General features: G+C 68.7%; 2 protein-coding genes across 4 annotated transcripts; one reads left to right on the forward strand and one right to left on the reverse strand.

Annotated features, from left to right (window-relative positions):
• The first annotated feature begins 372 nt into the window (after positions 1–372).
• HK3 (hexokinase 3) lies at positions 373–5,590 on the forward strand. Of its 3 annotated transcripts, XM_074883540.1 has the most exons (19): positions 469–525; positions 659–713; positions 791–953; positions 1,278–1,426; positions 1,585–1,704; positions 1,827–1,922; positions 2,008–2,107; positions 2,189–2,372; positions 2,545–2,700; positions 2,816–3,049; positions 3,139–3,443; positions 3,521–3,660; positions 3,809–3,928; positions 4,017–4,112; positions 4,234–4,333; positions 4,465–4,648; positions 4,723–4,878; positions 5,069–5,302; positions 5,415–5,590. In XM_074883540.1, the coding sequence occupies exons 3-19, from the start codon at positions 830–832 to the stop codon at positions 5,548–5,550; spliced, it is 2,634 nt and encodes an 877-aa protein (XP_074739641.1). In that variant the 5' UTR covers positions 469–525; positions 659–713; positions 791–829; the 3' UTR covers positions 5,551–5,590. The 3 variants fall into 3 exon arrangements, with proteins under 3 accessions (XP_074739639.1, XP_074739640.1, XP_074739641.1); XM_074883538.1 differs by having other exon boundaries at positions 373–525; positions 1,278–1,704; XM_074883539.1 differs by lacking the exon at positions 4,017–4,112 and having other exon boundaries at positions 373–525; positions 1,278–1,704.
• Positions 5,591–5,666: 76 nt separating this feature from the next.
• UNC5A (unc-5 netrin receptor A) lies at positions 5,667–18,935 on the reverse strand. Its single transcript, XM_074883541.1, has 16 exons — positions 18,812–18,935; positions 10,569–10,790; positions 10,283–10,426; positions 10,104–10,207; positions 9,805–9,985; positions 9,523–9,690; positions 9,166–9,330; positions 8,892–9,080; positions 8,023–8,322; positions 7,843–7,930; positions 7,591–7,759; positions 7,273–7,506; positions 7,008–7,157; positions 6,761–6,925; positions 6,487–6,665; positions 5,667–6,269 (listed from the first exon to the last, which is right to left on the reverse strand). The coding sequence occupies exons 1-16, from the start codon at positions 18,933–18,935 to the stop codon at positions 6,104–6,106; spliced, it is 2,748 nt and encodes a 915-aa protein (XP_074739642.1). The 3' UTR covers positions 5,667–6,103.
• Positions 18,936–19,139: the final 204 nt, after the last annotated feature.

The following is a 19,139-nucleotide window of genomic DNA, read 5'->3' on the forward strand; positions in this document are numbered from 1 at the left end:
CCAGCGGCCGCCCCTCCGCCACCGACCCCCAGCCATGGACAGCCCCGGCCGCCGCGGTGCGCTGTCCGGGTTGGGCCGGGGGGCGAGGCCCTCCCGGGAGCACAGTCCCGCCGCCCGCGGCTCGGACGGGCCCCCCCCGTGGGGGCTGGGCCCGGAGGAGCGGGGCCGCCCGGCCCTGAAGCGGTGAGGGGCTGCAGCCCAGCGAAGCCGGGTGTGGGGAAGCTGCGGTCGGGGCTGGGGACGGGGCCGAGCGGGCTCCCCCTGCCCCCGAGTGCGGCACCTCCCCGGGCAGGGGAGAGACCAGCCTCCGGCCTCTTGCAGGTGGAGGCGAGACGCGGGCAGGGCCAGGCAGGGGCAGCCCCCTTCTCCCGCAGCCCCGGAGGACACCCCCGACACCATCGCCGTCGTGGGGCACAGCTGCCCCCTCTACCCCCGGCTGCTGGGTCGCAGTTCTGGTGGGAGGACACTGCAAAGTGACGATGCTGTCGAGACCGCGGCCCCATGGAGCGGGGACGCAGAGGGGAGGTGGGAAGCAGAGCCGAGGATGGAGGGCTGCCCCCCCCCAGCCCCGCTCATACGCTTGAGCATGGGCAGGCACGTGCCCTGTCCTGCTGCGGGCCGGGGCTCAGCGGGTGACACGCCACCTCCCTCCACGCAGGTCCCCAGTGAGCCATCAGCTGGGCCGCCGGAGCGATGGGCCCTGCTGCACACCGGTAAGGCCCATCCCTGCCCCACGCCCAGCGAGAGGCATCCCCTGCCCTTCAGACCTGCCCTAACCAGCCGTCCCCAGGTACAACGAGCCCTGCTGGCGCTCACAGTCCCGCTGGAGATGCTGCAGGTGGTGAAGGGCCGCATGCTGCAGGCCATGCGCAAGGGGCTGAGCCGCCAGACGCACGCACAGGCCAACATGCGGATGTTGCCCACCTACATCTGCTCCTTGCCCGATGGCACCGGTAAGGCAGCTCGGCCTGGGGATGGGCTGCTCGAATACCTGCAGCCCTGCACGCCTCTCTGGACTTGGCCCTGGGGGTGCTGGGGAGGGGTGCACTGGTCTCTGGTCAGTTATGGGGTCCATAAGCTGCCTTTGCGCTGCCTCTGCCAGTCCCCAGTGCAGGGGCAGAGGCCAGGAGCTGGTTCCCTTGGCCCCTAGAGTGGTGTCAGGCTCTCAGGAGCCTCCTCCGTGGGTGAGTGACTCCCTGGGACAGGGTGAGGAGCAGATTTTTGGGGATATGCCACAGGGGAGGTTTCTGCCTGACACTGCCTCTGCTCCCCCACAGAGAAAGGCGACTTGCTGGTGGTAGAGCTGTGCCAGAGCCATGTCCGGACCCTGCGGGTGACCCTCTCAGGCAACGGGAACCAGAGCCCCGAAGTGGTGTACAAGATCTTCGACATGCCAGGGGACATCAAGCAGGGCAAGGGGGAAGCGGTATGAGGAGGCCATGGCAGAGGGTGGCTGGTGCTGGACTGCCCGGCACCACAGAGGCTTGGAGGGCTCCGGGCCGGTGCTGGGGCCCTGGGCTGCCTCCCGCAGCCTGGGTGCTGGGTAAGGGGAGCAGCTGGTCACCCCCCGCCATGGCTTTGCAGCTCTTTGACTTCATTGCACAATGTGTGTGCCAGTTCCTGGCTGGTATCAGCAGCCCCCAGCAACGCCTCCCCTTGGGCTTCGTCTTCCCCTTCAGCTGCAGGCAGACGGGGCTGGACAAGGTGAGTGGGACAGCCCTGTCCTGGGGCTGCAGCTGCAGCCACCTCCTCCCCGGCACATCAGAGGTGGGGAGCGAAGCTGCCCAATGCCAGAGACTAGTGGCCCAGCCACGTGCTCTCCATAGGCTGAACTCATCTCCTGGTCCAAGGGCTTCAGCTGCAGTGATGTGGAGGGGAAGGACGTTGTGCAGTTGCTGCAGTCGGCCATCAACAAGCAGGAGGTGGGGGGCCGTGGGGTGGGGGGGGCCTGGCTGGGGGCTGCCCCTGTGGAGCGGCTGATGATGCTCTCGCCTTGCCCCTGGCCAGCTCTGCCATGTGGATGTCTTTGCCCTGATGAACGACACTGTGGGCACCATGATGACCTGCAGCACAGAGGGGGAACCCTGTGAGGTCGCCTTGGTCGTGGGTGAGCAGTGGGTACACCCTGTGCCAGGGGGGTGGGTGCTGGGGGGGCTGTTCCAGTGCTCACCCCCATCGCTCCCCGCAGGGACAAGCACCAACAGCTGCTTCATGGCCGAGGCACAGCAGGTGGAGATGGCAGAGAAGGCCAGTGGGCAGATGTGTGTCAACACTGAGTGGGGCTACTTTGGGGACGATGGCTCCCTGAGCGACGTCCTGACCCCCTATGACCAGCGCGTGGACCAGGAATCTGCCAACCCCGGGGAGAAGAGGTGCACCCACCCCCCCAGCAAGGGCAGGGTCCCCGGGGCTCCCCATCCATCCCAGAGCATGTCAGGCCCCACCAACAGGAGCACATGGCCCCCTGTGATGCTCCTGGGTGCTCTCAAAGGGCCAAGGGGTGCTGGGGGGGACACGACTGACTCTGGCTCAGGCTGCACGCAGGTTTGAGAAGCTGGTGGCCAGCCTGTACCTGGGGGAGATCGTCCGGCATGTGCTGACCGCCCTGGCCGCTGAGAAAGCGCTCTTCATTGGGAGCAGTGTTGCTGTCCTGAGGACCAAGGATGTACTCAAGACCCAGCAGGTCCTGGAGATCAACAAGTGAGTGTCTGGGGACCAGGAGCTGCCGCGGGTGGGAGGATGGGGGGGTGACGGGTGGGTGCCCCCAGCTGTGAGCCAGTGGCCCTGTAAGCCCATGCTGTGCTTTCCCTTGCAGCAACGAGGAAGGCATGGCCAAGGCAAGGAGCGCTCTGGAGGCTCTGGGGCTGCAGCCGAGCGAGCAGGATTGCTGCCGGGTGCAGCAGATCTGCCGGGCGGTGGTGAGCCGCGCCGCCGTGCTCTGTGCCGCTGGGCTGGCTGCCATCCTCAGCCACATGTGCCAGAGCCGGGAGCTGGAGCAGATGGTGGTCAATGTGGGGGTGGACAGCAAATTGTACCGGGGCCACAGCAGGTGAGGAGGGACACGGGGCTCCCGGTGGGGTCCCACCCTAGCAGGGTGCCTCACACCCAGCCCTCGCCCTCTTCTTCTTCCTCTGTCAGGTTTGGGGAGATCCTGCAGAGCGTGACAGGGCTGCTGGCCCCTGAGTGCAAGGCCACTCTCTTGCCCTCGGTGGATGGGACTGGGCGGGGGGCAGCGATGGTGACAGCGGTGGCTCTGCGCCTGGCGGCCCAGCGCCGCGAGGTGGAACAGCTGCTGGCCCCGCTGTGGCTCAGCCGTGCCGACCTGGAGCGTGTCCAGGCGCTGATGAGGCGGGAGATGGAGCTGGGGCTGGGCCGTGAGAGCAATGCCGACTCCTCTGTCCGCATGCTGCCCACCTACGTCCGCGGCACACCCGACGGCACTGGTGAGGGCCAGGGATTTCGGGAAGGGCGTGCCAGGGAGGCCGTGGCCCTGCTGATGCCCTGTGTTGGCTCCCTGCAGAGCAAGGAGAATTCCTGGCCTTGGACCTGGGGGGGACCAATTTCCGGGTGCTGGTGGTGCGTGTGGCGCAGGACGGCATCCGCATGGCCAGCGAGATCTACGTCATCCCCACCACCGTCATGCAGGGCACTGGAGAGGCGGTGAGGCCGAGGACCCGTGGCCAAGGGATGGGGCAAGGGGGTGGGAATTGCCTCCTCCCTCACCACCCAGGGGCCTGGGATGGGGCTGGGAGAGCTCCTGTGGCATCTCCCCAGCCTGGGCCCTGCTGACCGCAGCCACTCTCTGCAGCTCTTCGACCACATTATCGAGTGCATCGTAGACTTCCAGCTGAAGCAGAACCTGATGGACCAGATCCTGCCGCTCGGCTTCACCTTCTCCTTCCCCTGCCAGCAGCTGGGCCTGGATAAGGTGAGGGGGTGGCTCTGGCCCCAGGGGGATGAGGGGGGTGGCCCAGGGTGTGAGGCAGCTGCCCAGCCCCTGCTCCTGCCTCTTGTAGGCAGTGCTGCTGAGCTGGACCAAAGGCTTCAGCGCCTCAGGCTGCGTGGGGCAGGATGTGGTCCATCTGCTGCGGGAGGCTGCCCAGCGCAAACAGGTAGGGAAGGGCTGGAGGTCCGTCCCCTGTCCCCGGGGTGCCACCGTGCACCCAGGCGGTGCCAGCCCCAGGAGCTGGCTGGGTGCCACTAAGACATGTGTCCCCGTCTCCGGTTTGACAGCACTTAGGGCTGAAGGTGGTGGCTGTGGTCAATGACACGGTGGGAACCATGATGTCCTGTGCCTATGAAGACCCCAAATGTGAAATTGGCCTCATCGTGGGTGAGGAGCACCTCTGCACCCAGGGGGTTTCCCATCCCCTCCCCGCCACCCCCAGCCTATGTGGCATGGCACAGGGTGCCAGGCAGCTATGCCAGGGCTGTGGTAGGGGTGACACCAGCACGGGCCTGCAGGGACGGGGACCAACGCCTGCTACATGGAGGAGATGGAGAACGTGGGCACTGTGGAGGGGGAACAGGGCCGCATGTGCATCAACATGGAGTGGGGAGCCTTCGGAGACAATGGCTGCCTGGACGACTTCTTCACCAACTTTGACCAGCTGGTGGATGAGAAAACCATCAATGCGGGCAAGCAGAGGTGGGTCAGAGCCCTGGGGAGGGGAAGGGACTGGGTGGGAGTGGCTGTGCCTGGCTAAGGCTGTGCCTGGGCAGGTTCGAGAAGCTCATCAGCGGCATGTACCTGGGTGAGATCGTGCGCCACATCCTGCTGGCACTGGTGGAGAAACAGGTCCTGTTCCGTGGCAAGCCCTGCCCTAAGCTCCAGACCAGGGACATCTTCCAGACTAAGTTCCTCTCCACCATCGAGATGTGAGTGCTGGGCTGCGGTGGGTTCCCTGAGCCTGGGCTGGGGGGTGTGAAGCCAGAGTCCCAAGAGAGGGGCCATGCTACATGGATGGGGCACATGCAGGGTGATGCCATCTCCAGCCCATGGGATGGGGACAGGGATGGGGATGGCAACGGGGACAGCAGTCCTGATGGTGCCTCTGGTCCATGGCAGGGATGGGCTGGCCCTGCAGAAGGTACGGGCCATCCTGCAGGACCTGGAACTCCAGGCCAGCTTCGAGGACAGCATACTGGTGAGGGAAGTGTGCCGGACTGTGTCCCTGCGGGCGGCCCAGCTCTGCGCCGCCGGCCTGGCTGCTGTGGTGGAGAAGATGCGGGAGAACCGGGGCCTGGCCCAGCTGGCCGTCACCGTGGGGGTGGATGGCACCTTGTACAAGATGCACCCGCAGTGAGTGGGGCCGGGGGTGGCAGGTACTCAGTGGGGACCCTTGCCCTATGGCAGGGGTCGGGGGGGAGCATGGGGGGCACCAGCCCTCACCCTCCCCTCCTGTCCCCACCAGCTTCTCCCAGAACCTCCAGAAGATGCTGCAGGACCTGGCACCCAACTGCACTGTCACGCTCCTGCAGTCGGAGGACGGCTCGGGGAAAGGGGCCGCGCTCGTGGCGGCCGTGGGCTGCCGTGAGGCCGAGCCCTAGGGACAGCCACCACTGCCACCACCGGCACCCCAATAAAGCACTTTTCTCCACACCTCCGACTCCTGTGAGGGGGCACGGGGCGGGGCGGGCAGCGCATGGCCGGGCACAGCCCCACGTAGCAATATATATCGAATTTATTTACATTCACGTTCGGCAGACCCCCCGCCCGCGGCACCGCTATGTACATAAGGCCAAGTGTAAATACTTGAATGCACTTAATACAGAATTAAAAAAACGGTCTTTACACAACACGGCACGGGGCCCGGGGCCGCCCGGCCCCACACGCAGACAGCACGACGGCACCGCACGCACGACGCACACCCAGGGCCCCCCGCCATGGGGCTGCGGGACCCCCGGGGCTGGGCTGAGCCCCGCTGCTGCGCGCTGAGGGGGGCCCGGCCGCCGTGGGGCACAGGCATCCCTCTCTTGCAAGGGGGCCAGGCAGCCCTCCCCATGGGCTGTGGGGCAGCAGGGGCCCGGGGGCCGGCCGGGGCCCCCTGCCCCATGGCGGTGGTCCCCCAGGAGAAGGGTTGGGCCCCCTGCCCTGCCGTGCTCAGCACTCGGCCTCGGAGACGGCAAAGAGGGCACTGTCCTGCTTGCCCACCTCGGCCACCGCGGCGGCCAGCTGCGAGAGGTTGCCGTTGGGGAAGTGCCGCGCTTCCCACAGGTTGAGGATCATGGCTGTGGGGCTGGGCTTCGAGGCGAAGAAGCTGAGATGGCTGCGGGCGGGACAGAGGGACCGCGTCAGGGCACAGGGATGGCTCCGCATCCTGGGACCAGCCCCATGCTGGCCTCACCATGGGCTCCATCCCGCTCCCAGAGTCCCATAGCATTCCAGTATCCAGCCATAGGTGCAGGATGAGGCCAGAAGCCCCCTGTCCCCATCCACCCTGCCACCCCATCCCCATCCCCAGCGCTGTCCCCATCCCGGGCCACCTGTCAAGGTTGAGTTTCTGGGCCAGCGTCCTCCAGTCAGCTCCCCGGGTGCCTGGCGGGTCCAGGCTGCTGATGATCTTCTGGCGGATGAGGAAGGGGATCTTGAAGGCACTGGGGCCCACCAGGGCTGGGGCGCCCACCTCGCTGTCAGGGACCAACCAGTCTGAAAACCTTGTGTCCTAGGGGAGAGCACCAGTGGCGTGTGGGGGGGATGTGAGCCCATCCATCCTGTGGGGTCATCCCCAGGAGCGCTCCCCCCCAGCCCTGCCCTCACCTTGGCGATGTTGAAGTTGACGGTGAAGCTCTGCCCATCACCCTCCACCTGCCAGACCCAGATCTTGCAGGCCAGCTCGCAGGTGCTGGGGCTCAGGCGCTCCAGGGTGAAGGTGCAGTGCAGGAAGGGCTGCAGCCCGCTCCAGATGTGGTAGAAGGGGATCTCCTGCGGCGGGGTGATTGGGGGGGGTGGGGTCAGAGTGGCAGAGACACCCCCTCCATCCCCACTCACCAGCTGAGCTCCTCACCTGGTAGCTGGCAAGGAGCTTGCTCTTCCAGAGGGAGCTGGGCATGTCATGGATGGAGAGGCGCAGGTTGTGGTAGCTGTCCTTGAAGTGCAGCACCCGGGGGGCTCCGATCAGCTGCCCCCCCAGCTGCTTCTCCAGCTGGATCACCTCCTGCCAGCACAGGCAGTGGTCAGGCAGGGGATGCTGCACCCCAGGAGCCCAGCCCTGCCTGCGCAGCCATCACTCCAAGCTGGGATGGGGGGTGTTGTACGGGGACCCCCGGTACCTTGAGGACGTCCTGGGTGTCGCTGAGGCAGTAGACGCGGATGTTGTACTCGAGCGAGGGGCAGGCGGCCGGCGCGAACAGGACCAGCTTGAGGCGCTTGGAGGCCGCCATGCTGAGGGACTCCCCGACCAGGGCGAAGCGCCCCAGCTGCTCCGTGAAGATGTAGCAAGCCTGCGCTTCCAGCTGGCAGTAGTACAGCTCCGTGCACGGCTCGGCACCCAGCTGCAGCACGTCCTGCGGCACCCGGGCAGAGATGCACCCCGGCCATGGGCATCCCCCCCTCCAACCCCAACCCCCTCGCCCCCAGTGGATGCTCACCTCCCACGTGCCCTCGCATGACTGCTTCTTCAGTCGGATGCTCCAGTTCTCAGCGCTGGCCTCCACGCAGTGACCCATGGCCAGGATGGCGGGACGGGTGAGGAGAACCCCGGGGGGGCCACAGCTGACGATGGGGCTCAGTAGCGTCTGGCAGCCGGCCAGGGGCAACCTGGGGCAACGACAGGGGCAGCTGAGCAGGGATGGCCCCCCCAAGCAGCCCTGCGCCCCGGCAGCCCTGGCCACGGCACCTACCTCACCTCCTCCTGCTTGTGCAGGGTCAGGTAGACCTCGTAGATCTTCCCCCGTGGGATGGCATCGGGTGGGATGAGCAGGCTGATCCCTGGGTGGGGGCGTGCAGGCGGGGGTGTGAGTCCCATGGGAACCCGCCCACACTGGGCGATGCTCCAGCACCCCGTGCCCACCCCACCGTACCTGTGTTGGGGATCATGAGCCGCCCCCCCAAGAAGTTGAAGGTGCCGTAGGCCATGTTGGTGGTGCCGCGGGGCAGGGAGCGAAAGTAGCTCTGGGTGGAGAGCCGGGCCACGAAGTCAGCGCCCTCGGCGGCGGGTGAGCTGTGGTGCAGCGTGTGCCGCCCAGCGCCCAGCGGGCTCAACAAGTGCCCGTTGGGCAGCTGGAGCTTGGCGGGGCCGTCCTGGCGCGGGCAGAGCGAGCCCTGGTAGGTCATGGTGGCGGTGCTGAGGTCAGGCTGGATGGTGAGCAGGCCGGGGTTGTCTGCGGCACAGAGCAGGGGACTGTGGCGCTGGGACGTGGCGGGGACGGCAGGGTCCCTGCCGGCAATGCATTGGCACAGCTGGCCCCGGGGGGCATGGGGCACACAGCCCCTGCCCCATGGTAAGGGCCCTATGGGGCACAGCCACCCCTGGGGGTCCAAAGGGCATCAAGCTCCCACCCCATGGCACAGACCCTTGGGGCACAGTCACACCTGGGGTCCCCAGAGCACACAGCACCAACCCAGGGCACAGGCCCTATAGGGACCAGGGACCCTACAGGACAGAGAGCCCCTACCCACAGCTGGGGACCTATGTGGCACAAAGCACTAACCCCACAGTCAGGGACCCTTCAGATACAGTGTCCCCACAGCCAGGGATCCCATAGGGCACAGAGCCCCCACTCAAGACCACGGACCCCATGGGGCACAGAACCCCCACCTGGGGCCAGGGATGTCCTGGGGCCGACAGCCCCTTCCCAGAGCCTCCCCAGGGGCACGGTCACCCCCAGATCCTGAGGGATACCATGTTCCAGCATGGGTGCACAACCCCATCCCCGCAGCCCTCGCTCACCGGCCTTGCTGGGCTTGATGCTGACGGGCTGGAAGCCGGCGGTGAGGATGGAGGAGTCGGCCACATCAGCGTCCAGGCCCCCCTTCTTGCGGCAGTACACCAGCACCCCCACCAGCAGCAGCAGCACCAGGCACACGGCCACGGCCACCAGCCCCACGTACAGCGCCACGTCCTCCGCGCCGGGGGCAGCTGCGCGGGACAGAGCATCAGCACCCACCAGCACCCCCCGGTCCCCTATCCCAGGGGACAACCCCGCCGTCCCCGCCGCTCTCACCGTGGCTGCAGAGCTCGGAGGTGCAGTTGCGGGTGTCCAGCTCGGGGCCGTGACAATCCCGGCCCCCGTTGCGCGGCGCTGGCTCCGAGCACTCCCGGCTTCGCCAGTGGGTGCACTCAGCCCCACACACCGACCACTTGCTCCACTCCGACCAGGCGCCATCCACTGTGGGCACAGCTGGCGGTCAGCGCCCCGCTGCCATCCCCCTCCCCTGCCCCGGGGTCGGCGGAGACGGACACATGGTGGGGTGGGAGGACGAGACACCCGGGGCGGGGGGACAGGGACTGCGATGGGTGCAGCAGGGAGTGCAGCATCGGCATGGCGGGGCGGCGGCGGTGCCCCGGGCAGGGCGGGTACCTGGGCACAGGGTGGTGCAGGCGGTTTTCTGCACGTTTTGGCCCTCACAGAAAGCCCCCCCGTTGAGGGGCGTGGGGTTGGTGCACGTCCGGCTCCGCTTCTGCCAGCCCCGTCCACAGCTGGTGCTGCAGCCCGACCACTGCGTCCACGTCGACCAGCCGCCGTTCACTGGGTGGAGAGGGACCCGTCAGCGCCCCGCCGGGAGGGGGGACACGGGGAGGGACAGGACGGGGAGGGTGACACCGGGGCAGCACGGCGGGGACAGGCGCGGCGGGGCCGTACCATAGACAGTGATGGCAGCAGAGGCGCTACGACGACGCGCCACGATGTTTTTGGCCACGCAGGTGTAGTTGGCGGTGTCGGCCAGGCGGGCCTGCCGCAGCACCAGGCTGTGCTCCGGCGTCACGTAGACGTTGGCGTCCAGCGCCGGGTCCACCAGTTCCTCATTGCGCAGCCACTCCACCTGTGGGGCATGGGGGATGTCGCCGGGTGCCCGGCTGGGCCACCCCCTCCAGGAGCACACAGGGCATCCCCATGGGCAAGGGGCCCCTTTAGCCGCATCCTGCCCTGTGGGGGCTCACCTCAGCAGGGGGGATGCCCTCGGGAGGGCGGCATGGCAGCACGATGCCCTGCTCGATGGAGACCTCCCTGGCCGTCGGCTCCTGCTCAAAGTTCTTGCGCAGATCTGGGGAGGAGTGGAGGTGAGGAGAGGGCCCGTCCCAGCGCCCTGCACCCCATCCAGGCACCTGCAGACACTCACAGGCGATGCGGACGAAGGCTTTCTGGCTCTTGGTGGTGCCGGAGGAGCTCCAGGCCACACACTGGCACCAGTACTCCTCCAGCCCAAAGATCTTCTCCACTTGCTGGCGGGTGACCTCAATGCGCACCTCCATCACCGGCAGCCCTGCCACCGGGAGGGCGGCACGTCAGCACCGGCACACTGGGAATGGTCCCCACAGCCCCAGCCCCGTGCAACCCCTCCCAGAGAGCAGCGCACGTGGCCCCCCATCACCGGGGCCGGCACCGTCCCTCCTGCCGGCGCTCACCGGTGCCGCGGTCGGTGCTGTGCTGTGTGACATGGTCACCCTGGTGCACCCACTCGCCGTTGCACTTGAAGTAGATCTGGGTGGCAGGGGTGGCGCGGCAGGCCAGGCTCACCGCCTTGTTCTTCACGATGTAGACGTCCTCCGGCTCCAGCTGGAAGTGCGGCAGCAGGTCCGACGACGCACCGGACACGGGGTTGGCCACGGTCGCACTTTGCTGAGCACCTGTGGGGAGACGGGGGCTTGGCCACCTCCAGCATGCCTGGGCTGGGAAACCACCCATCCTGGCATGGCCCTGTGCCCTGCCGCTGTCCCCCCGTCGCCGACGATGCAGCAGCTCCCCCCGGCCCCGCCATCCATCAGAGAGAGCAGCCGCACAGTGGCTGCGCCCGCTGAACCCGCGCCGATCCCTCATGTCTGCACTTAGTGCTAATGAAAAGGAAATGTAGTGTGACCAACAAGGGCCATTGCTCACGCCTCCCGGGGCGCCCGTCACCTCCCGTCCCCAGCACGCTGCGAGGTGCTGGCTGGGGCCCGCATCCTGCTCCGCCACGGCCTGGGGTGGCACAGGGATGCAGGGTGAGTGGTGGGGTGCGCGCCCCATGCCCTGAGGGACACGGCAGGGTGGCACAGGCATGGCACAGGGGGTCTGGCTGTCCCCAGTGTCCCCAGCGAGGCAGAGGTGGCTCAGGGCTGCACACACATCCCTCGGGGGAGTTGGGCATCTGCCAGCTTTGCTTGGGAGCTGTGGGTGCCACGCACCTGGGCAGGGTCTCCATGGGACAGCAGCGCTGGGGACACTGCATGTGGCACAGTCCCACAGTGTCCATGTCCCCCAGACTGGACATGGTGGGTGCCCCCACTCCCCCCACCCTGCCAGCGCCTGCTGCAGAAAGAGTTAATAAACCAGGGCCCTAAATAAGCATTTGATTAACAAACGATAAAATAGCGATTGTGTCACTGAATGAAGCTGTAATTGCTGCTGCTAATTGGCTGGTTAGGATTTAATAAGCAATTAAATGGGATGGAATGCGCAGTAATTAAGTGCCTTCCTTTGGCAACCCCCGCTGCTCCCCGCAAGCCCGTGGGACCCCCACTGCCCCCCCACTGTCCGTGCCCACCCGGGTGGCTCCCGCCTGGCACAGCTGCCTGCATGATGGGGATGCAGGGGACAATGGGGTCCCTCGGGCCCTGGCTGTGTCCCCCTCGGGGGGCTCTAGGCCCTGCTGCTCCCCCCAGCTGGATCAGGCCCCTCTGAGCCGGGGTGCGGGTGCTGAGTGAGCCCGCTGCGATGCCCGCCGGGACGGGCAAGGTGCGGCAGCTAATTTACGCGGGGAAGATAAACGGCCACCATAACGCGTCAGTTATTACCCCATCAGCACTTTTACAATGTCGCTGGCAATTAATTTAATTAAAACCCCTGTCGGGGATATACAGGCATTTCATATTTCACTGGTTTAACGACCCCCCCCAGCCGCAGCCCGGGGCCAGCCCGGGGGGTCACGGTGCGGACAGGCGCTGCGGTCCCCAGCATGGTGCCACCCCGGTGCCGGCTGCGGCACGGCTCGCCGCAGCACGGGCACCCCTGGGTGCTCACGCCGCACTGCCCGTGCCGGCATATGGGGCTCTGCGCCGCGTCGGCCGGGGGGCTGAGACGGGCAGAAAGGCAACGCAATTTCTTTATTAAATACCAGGTTTGCCGCTGCACAGCACCACTGCTGCGCCCTGTCTGGGCGGCTGTGGCGGGCACGCTGGGCAAACGGGGGAGCGCTGCTGCGGGGACTGGCCTTTCAATCACATGTGAAATGATCACAGCGGTGGCCGAGCTGGGTGTCTGTCCATCACGGCCGAGCGGAGGGGTGCGGGAAGCCCAGGGCCAGCAGTGATGTGTTGGGGGGGAGCAGGATGAGCACAGAGCCCCTCCACTGCCCAGCCAGCTGGGGCAGGGTGGGACCATGGGCAGCAAATGGAGCTGGGGACGTGCAGCAAGCAGCAGAGCAGGGGGGCTGCCAGGCACCCCAGAGACCCCCCGGGCGGGATGCCATCCTTGCTGCTTGGCACCACGCTGGGCACCGGTGGGGCTCTGCACTGTGGTGGGTCATGGCCGGAGCCACGCGGCATGGCCGGGAGGCTGGAGCTGGCCTGGAGCCCCGGCGAGGGGGTGAAGGTGTGGGTGCCCCATGCACCACGGGCACCCCACGCATGATGGTACCCCGTGGCCTCCGCATGCACCACCAGGCACCCAACGCACTGCGGGCATCCCATGCACCACCGGCACCCTCCCCCTGCAGACACCCCCGTGCTCTGTGAGGCCCCCCCCCACGCCACAGACACCCCACACAGCGTGGGCACCCCCAGCCCGTAGGCACGGGCGTAGCGTGGGCGCCCCGTGGGCAGCGGCCCCCCACGCGACGCTGTGCCGGCTCCCGCACCGCGTCGGCCTCGCCGCTCACCTGCCGCTGCGTTGCCATGGAAACAGGCGAGATGCTTATGTCACCTTGGCAAAGGGAACCGGGGAACTTCGGAGGGGATGGGGGACAGGGACTGGGGGGACAGTGGGGTGCTGGGTCCCACTCGCCCCGGGGACAGCCCCCGCCGTGGCAGGGGGCACAGCCCCGGCCGGCTGCTCTCTCGGCAGCCAAAGGGGTAATTGGGAGCGCGGTTTGCTACAGCGCCGATAAATCACAGCCGGTAAAGCCAGTGCGTTAGGCAGGGCTTTATTATCAATTATCCCCCGCCCACGTGGGCTAACGAGCGCGCCGGCAGGCCTGGCGGAGGGGCAGGGTGTTGGGGGGCAGGGCTGCGACACCCACTTTGGGGTACAGAGGGGATGGGGGCACCCCGCTGCGGGCTCTGAGCACGTACCCGCCTTCAGCCCAGCACTGCGGGACCCCCAGCCGCTCCTGGCCCCCTCCCCACGCACAGAGCCCCCCTGCTCCCTGCGCCCCACAGCCGCTGCCACCCTGGGTGGCCACACAGCCCCTCACCGTAGCGCCTGGGCCCCCCAGCATCAGAAACACCATGTGTACTGGTGTTACTGGGCAGGGAGAGGCTGCAAGAGGCTGCTTTGCACAGTGTTGGCGGGGGGACACTGCCAGGACCCACCAGGCGCCAGCGGGTGCCCCCCCAGCCTGGTCCTCAAGGGGCCGCTCCTGCCCCGGTGCTGGTGCCACGCTCCCCGGCGGTGCTGAGAGCAGCACGCCGAGCGCCTCGGTGCCTGCTGCGGGAGACGCCGGGAAGGTCAGCGTGTTCTTGGCGAGGAGAGGCTGCCTGCCGGCGGCTGCGGCAGCCCCGGCACCGACAGGCCGGTGTGCGCCCGCCTGGCACAGCTGCCCCCGGGAGGGAGCAGGCAGCTGCCTGCACTGGGAGAACACTGCGATGGCACGGGTCTGCCCCGAACACTGCTGCCCAGCTGGGACCCACACACCAGCCATCCCCGGAGGGCATGGAGACACCCTCAACAGCCCTGCCCCAGCCTCCCTCTGCCCCCATCCCCTGCACGCACCCCTGCCTGATGCCCTGGGGGTCCCTGTGGCAGCGTGGGGACCTCCACGCCAGCACCTGCCTCCACCGCTGTGCCCCCCTCCGGGGACCTCCCCAAATCCCCGCGGGCTTTGCAGCCGGCAGTTTCAATCCCAGCTGGCGTCCCATCCATCGCGCCCGCGCCAGGCCTGGCACGCCATTAACATGAAAGATTTCCTTGCACTTCGCCGGCGCTCGGCCTGCGCCCCAGCAGCAGGTAATTAAAGCAATAATTGCTGCTGATTGCGCCCACCTAAACAAGGGAAGGATGGGCGTCAGGTGGAGGGCAGAGGATGCCCGGCTGTGCCCAGGGGAGTCTGGGGGTGCCAGCCCTGCCCACTGTCCTGCACACAGGGGTCCCCGCTGCCAGCACTTTGCTCTCTGCAGGGCGCACAGGAGGGGAGCTGGCACGACTTGCCACCATCAAAAAGCTTGTCTGAGGCTTTGAGCCGGGCACCATCCTGCTGGGAGAGGCTGGCTCTGCGCCGTGATGAGCCGGTGCTGCTCCCGGGAAACCTCCAGCCAGGGGCCGTGGCATCACCCAGCACTGCCCGGCTGCCCGTGGCTGCCCCATCGCTCACCTGGAGCATCTGGGCATCGTCAAACACTCCCCCTGCACCCACCTTCCCACCCCACACAGCTCCCACGGTGACGCCAGGCAGGTGCCGGTGCCAGCCCTGGCCGGGCAGGGAGCCAGCAGGGTCGGATGCCAACGTGGGCAGCACGACCGGGCTCCCGGCCAGTCTGGCATGTGGCGAGCACCGAGGACGATGTGACAATGGGCACAGAGTGCTGACCAACGCGTCCCCAGTGCTCCAACGGGCACAGTGCCCCCCGGGGGTACCCCCGTCTGCCCCAGGACCGTGTCCCCAATTTCTCAGTGTGTCCCCACATCTGGCCTCTGTCCAGGACCCCCAGGCGTGTGCCCCACGTGTGCCAACCCCACAGCCACGGGAGAGACTGGGTGGGGGTGGCGGGGGCCGGAGGGTGCCGGTCTCCCTGCGAGCGCGTGGCAGCGTCTGGGCGCTGATTAAGCGAGCGCTTGTTATGAATGAATTAGTCAGGCGGGTTTGCATGACAATGGAGCTGCCTAATTACGGATTTGAGCTGATAACGCTCTCCCCATTACATGCAATTAGCATGTGCCAGGGTGGGCAGGACTCCCGCCAGCTGCACCCTTGTCCCACCCCAGTGCCCGCCAAGGGGGCTGCATGGCCCCAGCCATGCCCAAGCCTGGCCCACGCTGCCCTGTGCCCGGGGTCTGGGGACAATGGTGCCGGGGGTGGCAGCCCCTCCCCAGGGACCACCTCTGCCTGCCTGCTACTGACCCTGGCACCCAGTGCTGGGCACCCTTCCCCAAGCACCCATGGAGCTGGGTCCCTCTCAACCCCATGGCACACACAGAACCCTGTTCCCCACCAGCCCCAGGTGCCCACTGAGCCCCACAGCCCCCCCTGACCCAGCCTGCCCGCAGGATCCCATGGCAAGTCGTGCCAGCCCCAGTCAGCAGCAACCCCACTGCCTGGGGAGAGGGTCTCAACCTGACCCCGGCTAGGTGGGGGACAGGGGCTCCCCCTGCCCAGCCTGGCACTGGGATGGTGGTGGGGGAACAGGACTGGTCCAGCCCCACATGCTGGGGCTGTCGCTGGGGTCCAGAGCCCGGGAAGCCGAGTGGCTTTCCTGGCTCTCCTTTAACTGACAGTGAAGAGCAAACGCTCCTGTCGAGTCCTGGCCCCGCCGGGAGGAGTGTCAAGGTCACCCTCAGCCCTGCGTCCCTGACGGAGTGGGGAGGGGAGATGGGTGGGGGGCTGGGAAGGACCCTCTGCCCAGACAACGGTTCCAGGTGGCAGGGTCCAGCCCCTCGGCCTCTTCCCCTCCCACCCATGGGTGGCACACGGTGGTGACAGCAGCCCCGGCACTCCACAGCCCTGCGGCAGCAAGGGCTGGTGCAGGGGGCTGGGACCCAAGACCCCCACCCTGCGGGCAGGAGCCCCGGGCACAGCAGGGCCTGGGGGTGGGGGGGGGCCCAGGGTGAGCTGTTATCTGCCTGACACCCACAGGGGAGCAGCACCCAAAGAGCGGACAGGCAGCAGGGCCAAGGGGTACTGGGCAACCAGGCCTGACTGTGTGAAGTCCCAGCGTGCCCAGTCTGGAGCCAGCCCACCCCAGCCTGACGCATGGACTCAGTGACGTGCCGACAGCCGGAGGGGTGCTGGGACTGAGGGTGCACCCCTGGGTGCAGGATAGGGCACGGTGGGGCATTCACAGTGCACAGTCCCTGTGCCATCAGCCCTCGGGCACCAGCACCAGTCCCAGGGTGGTCCTGGGCACTGATGGCCACCCAGGTGGGACAGGTGCTCACCCATACCCACAGCTGTGAGGTGCCCGAGGTAACTCCGGGGGTGCCCAGCCCCTGGTGGCACTGCCAGCACCCCGGTCCCCTCCTGCAAGCACCTGCCAGGCTCTGCACGGTTTGATGTAGTGCCAACCCCGCGTGGCACCGAGCCAGAACAAACAGCCCTGGGCGGGCTGCGTCTGCCGCACGCTCGCGCTGACAGCCGGCACGGCAGCCTCCCGGCCGCCGGCGCACGCCAGCCCTGCCCGCCGTCCTGCCTGCACCACGGAGGCACCGCTGCCCAGCCAGGCGCTGGCTGTGGGGCACCGATGGGATGCAGCAACCTGGGGTGCCAGGTTGTGGGGTGCAGCGGTCAGGGGGCTGCCTGCCAGAGCCTGAGCGTCACCAGCATCCCAGTGAAGCCGTCAGCACCATGTAGCTCATGCACGGTGAGAGCAGGGCCTGTGGCCCTGGTCAGAGGAGCTGGGGCAGGAGCCGGTGTGGGTCACACTCACTGGGGTGCAGGAGCCGCACTAGGGCCTGGCACCGGCTGCCACAGATGCTGCAGGGAAGGGGAAGGGCCCACGACAGCGCTGGGCCAGGGGTAGCTCTGGGGAAGGACCTGCCCCTCTGCCCTTGCCCACCCGCCAGCACAGCACTCGAGTGGGGCAGCCCCCGCTGCTGCCCGCGGGTGAGCCCCAGCCCTCGCTGCTGCTCTCGCCCTTCTCCCGTGGGCACCGCAGAGCGGGCACCCGCACCGGGGCTGCTGCTCCACGGCTGCAGGCAGGGGCCCTTCGCCTGGACACCCGGGTTCCCCTGTCCCCAACCTGTGCCTCGGTGTCCGTGCGGAAGGGGTGCCCTGCTGTGCCGTGCCATGCCGTGCTGTTCCGTGCTGTGCCGTGCCGTGCCAGGTGGGAGCAGAGGCCCAGCGCTGACACGTCTGTGCCAAGCGGCGGCCGCGAAGGTGGCTGGGCTCAGTCGCGCCGCGGCCGGCTGTGAGCTGCCTGCCAAGCGAGCGGTGGGGACGAGCTCCCACACCGCGCCGCCCCGAGCTGGCGCTGGCACTGCCGGGATCCCCCACACCTCCCACCGCGTGGGGTGGTTTGATGCACCCCCTGTGCCGCTGCCCCGCACCTCCATCCATCACCACGGCCCCACGGGTGCCATGGGGACAGCAGTGCTCCCTGCCCAGCTGGGGGCCGGTACTCACAGCACCCTCCATATGGGGTTCCCTGCACCCAAGGGGTGCCCACCCACCACTCCGGCTCTGCGGTGCCCCCCTCCTGCAGACGGGGCCATGCTGGGAGCGCTGGGCGCGGGGTCCCTGGGGTGCCCGGTCGGGAAGGATGGGGGCTGCAGCCCCCCCTTGGGTGCCCGCCCGGCACACCGAGGCCAGGCTAGGGGACGTCTCAAGTGGCAGCAGGAGGGTCGGTGGGCCGGGACACCCGGGCGCAGAGGGGGTCCCCCGTCCCGTCGTCCCCCCCCGACCCCCCGCAGAGCGCACGTCCAGCCCCGCGCAGCTCCCCGCCCCCAGCCCGGTCCTTTGTCTGCAGCCGCCACTTCCAGGCTGCTGTGACACCTGCCAGCAGCCGCCAGCCCCGGGCACTCACCGCACCCCCCGGCCCGCTGACCCGGCCCGGCAGCCGGTGCCGCTCAGCCCCGGGGGTCGGGGGCCAGCCCGCACCCCCACCCGCCGGGTCCTGCCCGGGGGGGCGGGCAAAGCCGGGGACAACCGGGCTCCGGACCGGCCGCGTCTGCAGCAACACCGATGCAGTCCCGCATACCCCCCCACGCCACGGCCACCCACGCGGCGTGACAGCACCCCTCCAGGCTATCCCGTCCCCGCGGTCCCCCCCGTCCCGGCCAGGTGATGGGGACGGCAGGGATGCTGTGCGTGAGGCAGAGACGCCGTGCGTGGGGCAGGGACCCCACGCGTGGAGGAGGTCCGGTGTGGACACCCGTGCCCGGGGCTGGCAGAGTCCCGGGAGAGCGGAGCCGTGCCGGCGAGGCGGCGAGCGCCAGCCCCCGCCCCCGCCCCCGCCCCCCCCCCCCCCTTCGCGGTGCGGGCAGTGTCCGGGGTAGAGCCGGCTGGACACGCGTGTGCGGCCACGCGTGGGCATGGCGCGGGGGGGCGGCAGTGCCTGTCGTGGGGCAGGGGGCACGCCCCCTTCCCGGGAGGGCACCCCGCGGACCCCCCCGGTACCCCACGGCCGGTCGGGCACTCCGCACAGGGAACGGCCCCCGCTCCCCCCCCCCGCCTCGTCCCCGGGAGGGCACCCGGTTCCCCGCAGGACGCCCGCCGCCGCTCCCCGGGTGACCTTGCCCAGCGCCCGGTGCCGGGTCCCCGACTTCCCCCCCCCGCCCCCGCCCGGTGCCCGCGGTGACTCACCGGCGGCGGCCAGGAGGGCAGCGGCGAGCAGGGCACCGAGCGGCCCCGGCGCGGCGGCGGTGGTGGCGGCGGCGGCGGCGGCGGCGGCGGCGGGGGCCCGGCGGCGGCGCGGCCGCGCACCCATGGCGCGCCCCGCGGAGCGCTGCGCGGCGCGGCGCGGGGCGAGGGAGCAGGGCGGGCCGCGCTCCGCGGCGCCCTCAGCGGGCCATGGCGCCACCGGCCCCGCCACCGCCACCGGCCCGGCCCCGCCGCTGCTGCTGCCGCCGCCCCGCCGCCGCCGCGCCGCTCCGCTCCGCCCGGCCGCCGCCAATGCGGGCGCTGAGCGCGG

Source organism: Strix uralensis, chromosome 14 (assembly GCF_047716275.1).
Source record: "Strix uralensis isolate ZFMK-TIS-50842 chromosome 14, bStrUra1, whole genome shotgun sequence".
Lineage (NCBI taxonomy): Eukaryota > Metazoa > Chordata > Aves > Strigiformes > Strigidae > Strix > Strix uralensis.

Coding starts and splice junctions, on each gene's coding strand:
- HK3 (XM_074883538.1), top strand. CDS start 502: ATGGAGCGGGGACGCAGAGGGGAG. Junction 2,373..2,544: donor GCCAACCCCGGGGAGAAGAG/GTGCACCCACCC, acceptor GGCTGCACGCAG/GTTTGAGAAGCTGGTGGCCA. Junction 2,701..2,815: donor CAGGTCCTGGAGATCAACAA/GTGAGTGTCTGG, acceptor TTTCCCTTGCAG/CAACGAGGAAGGCATGGCCA.
- UNC5A (XM_074883541.1), bottom strand. CDS start 18,935: ATGGGTGCGCGGCCGCGCCGCCGCCGGGCCCCCGCCGCCGCCGCCGCC. Junction 9,691..9,804: donor TGCTGCCATCACTGTCTATG/GTACGGCCCCGC, acceptor CTCTCCACCCAG/TGAACGGCGGCTGGTCGACG. Junction 6,270..6,486: donor CAGAAACTCAACCTTGACAG/GTGGCCCGGGAT, acceptor TCCCGCCCGCAG/CCATCTCAGCTTCTTCGCCT.